The 13724-nt window shown below is 31.0% G+C and overlaps 1 protein-coding gene across 2 annotated transcripts in view; it reads left to right on the top strand.

Annotated features, from left to right (window-relative positions):
* Positions 1–13724, top strand: part of LOC108909232 (tRNA dimethylallyltransferase) — a 47940-nt gene that overhangs the window by 8260 nt on the left and 25956 nt on the right. For both annotated transcript variants that reach the window (XM_018713493.1, XM_023454908.1), the window contains exons 6-7: positions 1886–2096; positions 7275–7565. In XM_018713493.1, coding sequence (XP_018569009.1) covers positions 1886–2096; positions 7275–7562 — 499 coding nt within the window. In that variant the 3' untranslated portion in view covers positions 7563–7565. The remainder of the gene's footprint in view (positions 1–1885; positions 2097–7274; positions 7566–13724) is intronic.

The raw sequence follows: 13724 nt of genomic DNA on the forward strand, positions 1-13724 counted from the left end.
TTTTTTTGCAATAACTTTTTTGTTTATTAACCGATTTTAATTTAACCAGTCTCATTTTGTAGATAATTTTACTCCCTATAAGCTGTCTGAGAGTCACTTTTCGCTAAAATTGATGGTTTTCCCTGCAAAGTGAAAAAACTGTTTTCCTCACTTATTTGTTTAAATAGAAAAGTTAACTAATAAAAGTTTTTGACTCACGAGATGAGAGATGTCTTGTATTATGTTCCTTTAGACAATTTTACAATAATCTTGCAGATAGGACTTTTTTCGAGTTTCTCTTTTATTTTTCCTAATTTTCCTGGTGTGATAGCATAATGTATACCTATACATGACAAGGACAGTCAACTTACAAATCAGGGAGACTAGGCAAGGAGCACGAACTCGTACGGGAAAATTGACAAAATTTGTCCAAGAAATGGCAGAAGTTGGGGTGGCGCTAGTGCTCCATGTGTCCCGAAGTGAATGTAGCAAAATAAATACGAGTGAAGTAAGCAAATAACCAATTTTATTTTATAACGAATTGAGTAGATATATTGGGAAGGTATAGATAGTATACTAACCTAAAAAGTTCTACTTTTTAGGTTAGTAGTCTAGACAAGTCAATAATTATTGTTATTTGTTTTTATAGTAGTAAATAAAAACTGCCGCTATTTTTATCTCCCCTTTCTAGACGGTATATATGGGACACTAGCGCCCTCTTAATTTGGTAAGATTTTTGTTTACATGGAGTTCGGACTCCTTGTGTAGTCTCCATGTTACAAATAATAAACTCAGCTTACTCGTGCGCTGTTGCCAAGTTTCTGTTGCAACTTTTGGCATTTATTTATGCATATTTGGTAAAAAGTAATTGAGGAATGGAAATATATAATTTTAAATATTTTAAACTTGATTTTATTCAATATCTACAACTAAGTCGTCCCCATTATCACATAGAGGCGTATGTGTATATCCATTTCTTGGATTATACGCCCCTACGTGATAAGAGGGACAAAGTATCTCAATCTACTTACTTTCTAGTCATAAAGAATATTTTTCTTTGCATAGACAGCAATGATTTTGTAACACGGTAAGTATAGGGCTCCCTATATGCTGCTTCACCCCGAAGCACCCGACCTTCTTAAATCTGTATCTCTTACTTTCTTATGTATGTACTTTTTTTGAGACATATTTAACTGACAAATAAATTTCTTAGGAGATATAAAGAAAAAAACAGTATAAATATTAGAAATAAATAATTATAAATATTTTTTTTGCATGTGTCAATATGAGAAATAATTTTGTATAATTTGATACACAATTGCCCCAAAAATTTAATTTGAAATACTTAGTATGGGCATATTTTCAGCAAAACGCATTCTGTAAGTAACGACATCAAAGCGCATAATCTGGTAAAAACAGCCATCTTATTTTCTACAGAATTGTGTCTGTATTAAATTAAAAATAATTGTAATTCTTAAATAAAAACACAGGAAACAGTTTTTTAACTCTACTGAACAATTTGATAAAATACACGTCGCTTTTTGAAGGGGTAACAATGATATAAAAATCAACTAAATTTTAAATTTAATGTAATAATAATGTGTAGTAGAACATTTAAAAATGTCAAATACAAACTAACATTAACCTCCAGTTGCGTATTTGGACGGTTGAGGGACTTGTTTCATGTCTAATAAACTAATTTGGCATTTGTACTAAATGGTTGACATGTCAGTATTTCTCAATATCCCTTTATCCCGGATCACTTAAAACATGGACAATTTTTACTTCGAAGATTATTTTGACACACAAAGGCGCTATATAGGCTTTTGTGCATAACCTCCAGTCTCAATCAAGAACCTTTTAATGAAGTGGTAATCTTGGAATATAAATAAGAATACTATTTTAGGTCACCTGATTATACCAAAGGGATTTTTCAATCTATCGGATTTAAAGAATTTCATGCCTACCTGGTCCTCGATGAGGAAGAGAGAGCTAGTGATGAAGGAAAAAAGAAATTAGAGGAAGGAATCAGTCTACTAAAAATGGCCACGAAAAGGTATGCTAGAAAGCAGAAGAAGTGGATCGTTAATCGTTTTCTTGGAAGAAGTGACAGAAAGGTAATTTAACTTACTAAACTTAATAATACAGAGTGTTTTATAAGTCCATGTTAAAATTACAAAATTTAGTAAAACATAGGTTCTTGGGTCATCATAGATTAATGAATCACAGATCTATTGGGTTTTTAGATTCAGGGCCTCGGAAAAAAAATCACATTCAAATACAGGGTGATACTATTCTAGTCCCCAGCATTTTTGCGGTGGCGCTGTCTCTGCCATGCAAAAAGACAAGACAATGACTGATTCTCTGAAGAATGATCATGTTATTTTTTTTGTCATTCCAATGTGAATGTGAATGTTCAGTCAATCAGAGATTAGAATTTTTTAAACAGACCGTATACATCGATGGAATCTATAATATTAAAATAATGAACATAGTCAATTTAACTTAAAACATATTTACATTTTTTATGTGAATTTAAGCAAAATTGTAAAAGTATGATTTCAAAAATGGAAAATAACGGTGATATACAAGAGGTATACAGGGTTTGTAGCGGAAGGGAAAACCGGGAATACCGGGAAAAGTCAGGGAATTCGTTATTCTTCATAAAAAACAGGGAATAGTCAGGGAATTTTAAAAATATTCATGAAAGTCAGGGAATTTGATGTTTGCAACTGGAAATTTTGTGAAAGCCGGCCCTGGGTTCTTGAAAGAGAAAACTATTTGTGGTTTTGAAACCTTTATAAGAGGTTCTTAGGGTATAAAAAAGATTATGGAGTCCAGTCGAGAAAAAATTTAATGCATAAACACCAATTAGTATGTAAAAATGAACTACAAGTGACCTGGATTTTATTTTTATAAGTCAGGGAAAACCTGGAAAAGTCGGGGAATTCTTTATTACTTTTGAACTATGAACCCTGGGTATATATAAAGGTAGACATCATATTTTTTATTTTATGAACTTGTTAACTTTAAAAGCTCTGTTAGTATTATGTTATGTTGTAATTACAAAAAAAAAAGAAGAAATTGAATACCAATAACTTTTTAAACAAGCAAGATTGTCTTAAGGTAACGTGATTTAAATCGATACATTTTTTTATCCAAGGAAGCTATCCTTGAGGTACGACTTATTTCCGGATATCCTATATATTAAGGAGGTTCGATACATTTCTTGTGGGACAAGCAGTGCGGGAGGGAAGCCTATGCTTATACACGATACTTTCGTTGTAGTACCAACCTTACATAAACTAATTTGTGCGAACTAAATATAATATATACAAATGAAATTTATACAGCACATATTAGCTTGCATACATTTTTCGTGTTTAATGCATGCAATTAACTTTTTATTTGAATAAAAGTGTCTATTTATTCATTAAGAGCTTGTAAAACTATGGATGAAATTTGGTAACATTACCATTGCCATGGCGTGGTGGTAAAAGTCGAATCAACTGTTTATTGCTGTCAACTGCGGTTAGCGCATATTCCGTAAACATGAATGAACATCCAAGATGCAGAGGAAAAGTAATGACTGAAAAGAAATATAAAATGCTTATGAAACAGAATGTGAATTGATGAGAAAAAAGTAAAATGTGCAAACCGAGAATCCATATGATAACTATCAAGAAGCTCAGTGTATGATAGTCAGATGTCCGTCGCCTTATCAAATTGCAGGTTATAACAGAACATCACTAGACTGTTTGTTTTGCAAAGAGATCCTTTCAATTTTTGTTTCAAATTGCTATTATATTGCATTAGATCACGAAAAATGTATTCAATATTAATTTTGTTTTTGTTTTTGACTGGAATAATTTTATAGTCTCTAATCGAGCTATTCAAATATAATACGTCAGTCGAAGCGTTAAATACAGTGTTACCATATTTCCTTTCATTGGATCAGATGTTTGTTCATATTTGTCAAAACGTTATCTATTCATCCCATTATGTCAATAATTACATTGTAAGTGTATATTTTTATTGTTTTAAAATGTTTAGTAATATTTAAATCTTTAATTACAATTTTATTTTCACGATCTTATTTTTAAGAGCAATATTCATGTTTGATTAATGTTTTTTCTCAACTCCCATAAGAGCCTGTGTAAGAGCATAATTTTTAATATCATTTTTCAAAAAAACTGTATCGACAATCGATCTGATATTTTTTCACGAGGCAGTTTGCATATTTATATTTCAATGATTTTTAAAACTTTCTCACCATTTTTTTTTTGGTATCAAACCTCCTTAATACAAGACAAGTAATATTGAATAAAAATCAGTCTATTTGTTATACTATTTATGGTAATACTGTTTTTATATTACGTCTATAATTTTTTTGACTGCCACGTATAGGTATGGTCGTCTTGAAAACTTACCTGTACAAAATTGGAATACAATTTGAATGTTTTTTTTTTTGGAAAAAAATATACATAGTTAAAATTTGATTTTAATAGGAATTTTCTTAGTTTTTGATGTTTGTCACTCTCTAAATTTATTTCTCTTTTTTGAAAACACCCTGCATATTCAAATTACCCTCGCATAAGTGTCACATTTTAATTTCATTATTTCTGACTGTTGATACTGAGAGCATAATATGCGAACAATATTATAGCGGGCAAGAAAGCACACTTTTAGTAAAACTATAATAGAACATCCATCTAAATTATAAAAATGTTGAAATACAAGCATTTCTTTAATTTTTATCAGCACCCATGTAAACATCGGAATGTACCTTTCCTCTTTTGTCGAGAATTTTGTAAAAAATACTCAATAATTATGATTAATTCATGTGTTTCATCAAAGCATTCTGCGGGGTGTGATTGTACGTATAATACAGTACACGATTTTCTGTATAGAGGGTGTAACTTTGAGTGGGGGTCATATTTATACAGAGGCTTCCTTTGACCTTTAGAAACATATCAATAGTTTATTTTTTCAAATTCCTTTTAGTAATTTTCGTACCCCGCCGCTGGAGAAGCTAATGTAACCTCAAATAACGACGCACTTTAGTCGCAAAGTATGCAGAATTGTAGACCATTCGGCGTGAGTTACTTTTGTTGAGTGGATGTTCGCCACACAAACAGTACTTAACAAGTAACCTAGCAAAAAACTCAAGCAGTAATCAGTAATGATTAATGAAATACACAAAAATAAATAGTGTGTTGATGGCTTCCAGCGATGAAAAACAGTAAAATTCACACTTAGATATACTGTCTACAAATGCAGAACAACTGACGTCTTTCTGTTCATCACCGTTTACCGGCACTATCTCCCTTCGCATGCATTGTAGGTTGCCTACAATTCATGTATTTGCAATACATGATTACAGTGGCGGCGTACACATTAAAGTGCATCACGCCTAAAAAACTGACCCCCCCATAAATAAAAATTATGCTTTTTTCCTTAATCTGAATTGTCAGATGTAAATAACGGTTTTATACCTTACAGAAAACTCGTAGAACTGGTACAGTGAAGGGGTATTGTTTCTAACTTGTTTAGATTTTCTAAAACCCTCGTCAAATGTCTGCTATAAATTCACTGAAAATTACGCATAAAAGCGTCCCTCCTTATGAAATCTATTACTTTATGTATGTATGTATGTCGGAGGGGTAGTGGAATTGTCTTCCACCACGGCACTTAGGCCTTATTAGGCCCCTTGTACACCCTCCTTCATTACTCGAGTACTTTTCTTCAAACCATCTTATTTACCACATGGATGGCTTGGTGGCAAAGTCTCGTACAGTTTATGTATGATAGCATGGTCTTGAGTTACAGAGATTTCTTGCTATGCTCTCATTACCATTTATCGGGGACCACACGCGTGCGGCAAATGTTGTGCGACCCAGGTCTCTTGGTAGGCTGCCACAGCCACGTCCCCGAGCCTGCCTTAGGTCACCCATCCAAATTCTAGCCCAGGTCCGTGACCCACTCGGCAGATCAAAATCCGCCGGCCAAGACACCCGGCTAGGCGGTCCCCCTTTATAAATTCTAGTATGTAAACTTGAATTTCTCAAAAATATTGCCGAAAATAGGTCAGTTTGTCATAATTAAACAACTATAACAGTCTTAAAGACTAGTATATTTTTTAATGTTTAGAAAATATAGAAAAACAAAAATTTGTCATTTTAAAATTGCCTCATACACAGGATATAAGATTTGTATAATACGGCATATGTAAATTAATAACCACATCCTCTAAGTTTAATTAAAATATGATTATAAAATATTTTACCTACGACCACTACTGTAAATACTTAACACGTTGACTGCGAGATAATCTCAATGTACTTTGTCCGTGACTGCGATACATATCTTCGGGGATATGTAACAAAACTTCTTCTGTGTGCGGTACATATCCCTGGGGATATGTAATTTTTTTACATTTGACCCTATAAAATTAAAAATAATACAATTATTGCTATAAACTTGCATGTGTCTGTAACTATATATCCTAGGATACTAACGTTTTCATTCGCAAAGAGTTTTGAAAAGAAAATAATAGAAAAATCATTATTTCTAAAAACTACAGATTCTGCAACTTCCACAAGATACAGTAAAAATGTGATTATTGAGATTCGCATATTTTTTATAACGAGTACATACCCCCCGAGGTATGTACCGCAGTCAACGTGTTAAAAACACACCATCTGCGATCAATGTAAGATTCCTATTACGTACGGTAAAAAAATCGCACAGTTTTCCTAGCAACCGCCTAGCAACGGTCAATACAATACTGTTTGTATTGAACGTTGCTAGGCGATTGCTAGGAAAACTGTACGATTTTTTTACCAAGCTGTGCAATTTTTTTAGCGTGCGTAATAGGAATCTTACATTGATTGCAGACGGTGTGTTTTTAAGTATTTACAGTAGTGGTCGTAGGTAAAGTATAGTACGTAATATGCGGTGTAATGCAATTACGCACTCATAGAATTACACACTCGCCGCTACGCGGCTTCGTGCGTAACTTTTCCATTTGTGCGTAAAATGCTTTTTACAACACATTACGTAATATACTATTGAAGGGTTTTCAAGATGTCACAAAAACATATATGTCATCTGTCTTTAAAGGGGTATATCTCCATGTCTGACCAGAAAATATTAAAAGATACAATTTAGGGCCACCCCGAATAAAACTACCCTTATTTTTCAATGTCCTGAAAATATCAGGAGACTATTTATTACTACCCTGTATATTTTTTGATTTCGTGGCAGATTTAAAAAAATATATATTTTTCTTTTAGGTGCCTCCAGTGTATGGATTAGATACAACGGATGTGTCTCAGTGGAACGAAAACGTTACGAAAGTTGCGGAAGAAATAGTGGAAAGTTATGTGTCTAAAACTAAGTGTAATCATAACTCCTTACCTGTGCGATCTGTGAACTCTACGCCAAACAGTGCGGACTTTACTTATATCTGTGAGGTTTGTGATCGTGTGTTTGTGGGAGATCTTCAGTGGACACTTCATAGGAAATCCAACAGGCACAAGAGAGCGTTAGAGAGCAGACATAAGAAACTGAAGAAAAGCTGAAATGTATGTATTCCATTCGTTTTTAAAGTTAATTTTTTTTTATTTTTTAAATAATACAGTAATGTATGATCAGTAAATCAATAGAACATGTTTCTCCGGAACTAGGATTCAAATCAAAAAGTGTTAAAAGACGTTTTATGCAGGATAATGAACAAATGTTACAAAAAGTCATAAAATTAAAAATATGCAGTTTCGTTTATATTGTAATTGCCTAGACATATGTTGATATAAATTTTTCTTTATTTAACGATTTTAAGAATCACCCGCTGAAATATTTCAGATTAATTAGGAAACACCATATATATTATTAGCCTACAATTCGTAAAAAGAGTAATTTCTAAGTTACAATAAATCTATTGGATAATTTTTGACCTGCTACAAAGCAGTGGCGGCTCGTCATATGAAGCAATTGAGGCCGGGCCTCACTGTAAAATTTGGCTCTCAACCGTATATTTTAATACCTACTATTCTACTATTAACATAAATAAACAGTAGGTAAACTAATTTCCAATTACCTACCTATTACATTTATCAAAAATTAAAATAACAGTATAAAATAATTGTTTGAATATTGAACGAACTGAGGCTGGCTCAAAGCTGCTTATACTTATTTTGTAGCTTCAGTTTGCGGTTAATGTACCCGTCGCATAGTACGCGGGTAGTGTCTAATGTCAGTGCAAGGGATAGTACAAAGGCTTTAAAGATAAGGACAAGGCAGGTATTAATTTAAAGTAAATTAAAAACTTTCTTATAACAAAATAAGGGAAGACTAAATTTAACGTTAATTTTAGATACTTATTATATTATCAAATACCTACATAGGTAGCTAATAATGAAACTATCTCACAATATTGTTTTATCTCTTGTAACATCTTTTTTAAGACGTAATAACGTAAACTACTGATCTAAACAAATTAAAGTCATTAGTCAAGGAATGTCTGAATTAAGAAACAAAGAAAAATTTAAAAATATTTTTAATTATGCAAAAAATATTACTGGACTACCAAATAAATGAGGCAAAAATTGGGACAAATATTTTCGAGCTATAAAATGCTGTACTACGAAATTATAGATTATATTTCCCTTCAATTAAGTGGTCATTTTGGGAATTTGCATGATTTAAATTTTCTTGTTTTCTTGTTTTCTTCCTAATACAAATTGTATTGCCTAGTTTTAACAATTCCTGCAACAAGTGTTATTAGTTAGAACTTAGTGTCGATCCCCAATTTTATGAAAACATAAGAAAATTTGCAAATTTAAAAGATGGACTAATAAATCCGTTATATAAAAACATTCACTATGTAAAATATTTTATTAAAAGTGGAGGAAAACAAAAAGCTGGCGGCGTTGTTTTATATTTAAATAGATAAGTTGGCTGGCTACCTTATGAAAATTTGTTTTTATATTTTTTTCATATTTTTTAACGTTTATGAACGAAGTAGGAACAATTTTGTTAATTGTTAAGTAAATATATAACTGTTTTTTTTTCTGTTAATTTTATTGTAAATACAATTTTTAAAGTTCTGATATTATTAATAATATAATTTTTTAACTTACGGTTATAGTAGGGCTATTGGCGAAAATCTCCATAATAAATAATGACGTGGAAATGTATTCTTATTACATATTTGAGAGCAGATTAATAAAATATCCAAATAGTTCCATATTATTTTTTATAGAATCTGAATCAGTTTTTCTATAATATTGTAAATGCAACTAAAAATTTCCAGATGCATTTAGTCGTTTGACCTTGAAAATATAAAAAATTTTGCCTGCGGGTCAATTTTTTTTTTCTTTCTCAACTAGTAAAAAAGCCATGGGCCTCATCTATTCACAATATCACGAGCCGCCACTGCTACAAAGTTTGTTTTTCAAGTTAAGGAAACTTTTTCTGGTAAATTTTGATTCATCATATTTCTTCATACAGCAAGTCAAGTTATTTGTGATTCATCATAAATGTAATAAATAGACCAATCAATAGAGGTTTTGTTTGTGACAAAAATACTAGTAACAAACGAACTGTGTCATCATATAAAAGACAATCTGTAGATATATGCAAAAGAACGCATTTTTTTTTTATTTTTTGCTCGTAAAACCTAAACTAATGAAGCAATCTGAATGCTTTTGGATGCGTTGGAAGTGACCCAATTTAAATTTTTCAGCCATATTTTAAAAGTAGAAGTATAATACTTCAAAACATATATTGTAATTTTCCGATAAAATGATGAGAAATAGGTGAAAAATTCCTCCAAACATGCTCAAAAACGGCCGAGTGCGTGTACACGGTCGAGTAGTGGGGGAGAAGAGGGGCAGTGGATATCAGTATACAATTTTGAATATTGTTAGTTATAGTATATTTTAATATTATTATAAGTTTCATTCGTATTTCGATTCTCTACAAATTGTCTCTTTATAGTATTCAGATTACTTCGTTAGTTTAGGTTTTACAAGCAAAAAACTAAAAAAATGCGTTTTTTTGCATAAAAATGTTTATAAAAAATGTATTACTTAATGGTAAATTTGTGTAGGAAATATATATGAATATACAGGGTGCGGCATTAGTGTGTCGAAGTACGATATTTCTTTTATTATAGAAGATATCAAAAAAGTTAATCTACAAAAATTGTAACCATCTTAAAACTGACTGCATGTTTTAAAATTATTTTCGTATATACAGGGTGTTACATATTACCAGGGTGCACCATACATACTATTTTTAAATAGGACACCCTATAAAGTTAGGTTAAGCTCATCTTTCTCATGCTTCCAATATAGGGTTTAATTACATTATACAGGGTATTTCAAAAGTTATGGTCAATTGTATACGAGAATCATTCCCATTTCAGCGTCCTGTATATCCTAAACAGAACAACTTAACAGTAATTTTTTGCAGACATAACTTTTTGATATCGGTACAGTTTTACGAGAAAGCGCTATTTTACCTTATTATTGCAACAGTTGAATATAGGGCGAGCCAAAACTCGAACACATTGGCCGTGGGCAAATGACATTGTGACAAATTGTTATAAAACATTACAAAATATCCGTTGTTAAGACGAAATTTTTATAATATTAACCAACTTGTTATAATATGAATTTTTTAAAAACTCTATTTCTGTTATTAAATGGTAAATATCTCAGAAATGAATGATTTTAGCTATAGGGAATGCCTTATAAAAATGAAAGAACATAAAGTATATTTTTAGTTTTTAAAATAAAATACTATGTGATTTAATTAAAAAAATTGAGAAAAATATGTGCTCGAGTTTTGACTCGCCCTATATTCAAATGTTGCAATAATAAAGAAATAGCACTTTCTCGTAAAACTGTACCAATATCAAAAAGTTATGCCTGCAAAAAAATTATTGTTAAGTTCTGTTTAGGGTATACAGGAAGCTCAAATGAGAATGATTCTCGTATACAATTGACCATAACTATTGAAATACCCTGTATAACATAATTAAACCCTATATTGGAAGCATGGGAGAGATGAGTTTAATCTAAATTTGAAATAATATATATGGTGTCCCATTTAAAAAATAGTATGTATGGTTCACTCTAGTAATACGTAACACCCTGTATATACGAAAATAATTTTAAAATATGCAGTTTTAAGTTGGCTACAATTTTTGTAAATAACTCTTTTTGATATCTTCTATAATAAAGGAAATATCGTACTTCGACGAACTATTGCCGCACCCTATTTATACAAACTGTCTTTTATATAATGGCACAGTCCATTTGCTAACAGTATTTTTGTACAAAAACACTGATTTACTTAATGCTCTATTAATTGGCCTATAAACTTTTTCATTTTTTTTGTCTGAGGAATGTCATCTTAAGGTTTATGTACCTACTATTTTACAGGACACACTGTGTATTTCAAATTGAATAAAAGAGCTTTGAACTTCTATTTCAAGTATTTCGTGGAGCAATGTTACTTATCCCTACTTCTTTCCTGCACTTACATCTCAACAAACAACATTCACTCATCAACAAATTTATAAATATGTTCTCAAGTTCAAGGTTAGACGTGACAAGTCATTTGCCATTACATGAATAGTATTCTGCAGATTTTATTTTTAACGTTTTCTCTATATATTTTTCACTCAACATAATTAAAATATCAATATGTAAATTTATAATTAGCATTAACAATCGTCACATGGACAACTGTTTCAAGTTTATAAGTTCAAGGTCGGGAGTGACAAGCTACTTGCCGATTTTTGTGAATACAGGGTGATTTTTTTACAAAACTTTTTAAGGTGAAAGAGTGACCGCAAAATCCGCCTGTTTTTGAGACTTTGACAGAGGCGACAGGAAAAATCCCAAAAATATTCTAAAAATATCCAAAAATTCGTCAAGAAAAATGAAAATGAGCATCACTTTCAGTTTCAAAAAATTTCCAAAAACAACCCTAATTAAGGGGTTGAAAAGACAAAAAAGTGAACAAATTAAGAATCATTAACAATTGTAAAACCCCAAATATTTCTATGTTGTTATCAAAATAATATTTTTTCACATTATTTACAATTTTTGTATATTTGGGTGATGATTTTACCCCTTGACAGGGATGATTATTTTTGAAAATGATTCATAATGTATGGGAGTAGTACTTGTGTATAAATTATTCTAATGAATGTATTTCGAAACATTATTTTTTTCATGCATTATAATTCTTTCATGTACTTTGCAGCCAATGGTTGAACTTAGGGGTGGTTTAACCCTCATTTAGGGGTATTTTCCTTCGGATCTAGCAATTGTGGGTTATTAACGGTTCAATTATCACATATAAAAGAAAAATAATTTAACTTTTAATATATATTTTGCATTTTTAGGCGTTTAGGGGATGGTTTCACCCCTTTAGGGATATTATGGGTTGATTTTCAATCCGGACAAGATCGTATCACATACGAAATTAGATATTTTCACGTTCATAATATTATTTTGATAACAACATAGAAATATTTGGAGTTTTACAACCGTTGATGATTCTTAATTTGTCCACTTTTTTTGTATTTTCAACCCCTAAGTAAGGGTGATTTTCGAAAATTTTCGAAAAACTGAAAATGATGCTCATTTTCATTTTTCATGACGAGTATTTGGATATTTTTAGGATTTTCCCCGTCGCCTCTGTCAAAGTCTCAAAAACAGGCGAAAAAATGACTTTTTTTGCGGTCACTCTTTGGCATATGAAACCTCATTTATTGGATTTTTGGATATTTTACCTAAAGAATAAAATTTGCCAAGGTCATCTGTTTACTTTGCTATATTTTTTTGTTAGTAAACATTTTGAGAGATATTTTTTAAAATTTGTTTACTGTAAAAAAAGTATTGTTGTTGCATATCCCTAAAAAGCATAATTTCTAAGAAAATTACATTTTATTTTTAATTGTAATTATCATCGAACAGTCAAATAGTTGCGGTACTATGTGTAATGAATCTTCACTTTTTTGCTAATCTTGTAACTAAATTAACTAACTTTTATGATTTAGACCAAATTATCTCTATTATATTTACTGGGTGATATACCTTTTTTGCAGTAAAGTGATATTTTAAAAAAACATCTAGGTTTTCTCAAGCTCTACCTACAAAGAAAAGTGTAACAGAAAACAAAAGACTGTTATAGATGCTCTTATATACCTTTTTACAGTAAAGTTATGTTTTAAAAAAAACATCTGTTTTATCAAGCTCTCTACCTACAAAGAAAAGTGTAACGGAAGGCTGTTATAGATGCTCATACCGATATCTATATTTTAAATAAAAAACAGTTTCATGGAAATATCTAAGTGATGAACTTTCATAAAACATAATAAATAAATAAATAAATAGACCTTTTTATGTGACGTCACTAACATACGCCAAATAATAGGCAACCCTATGTGCACATTGTCACGAAGAATCTCACAATATTTTTACTAGATCGGTTTTCAACCTTATGTAGTTTGGACACAAGTGCCAAAAAAATGTCTTCTCTGTCATGACCTTGAATATCGCGATATTCTGGCAATATTAGAAATATTTAAGAAGTTTCAAACCCCAAGTGACAAACTAATAGAATTATAGAATTTATATATTTAAATTTATGGAACAATATTGACCTTTATAGTAATTAATAAATTAAAATTATATTAATGTTACTGAGCAAGCGCATCAAAAATA

Source organism: Anoplophora glabripennis, unplaced genomic scaffold, assembly GCF_000390285.2.
Source record: "Anoplophora glabripennis isolate ALB-LARVAE unplaced genomic scaffold, Agla_2.0 scaffold453, whole genome shotgun sequence".
NCBI lineage: Eukaryota > Metazoa > Arthropoda > Insecta > Coleoptera > Cerambycidae > Anoplophora > Anoplophora glabripennis.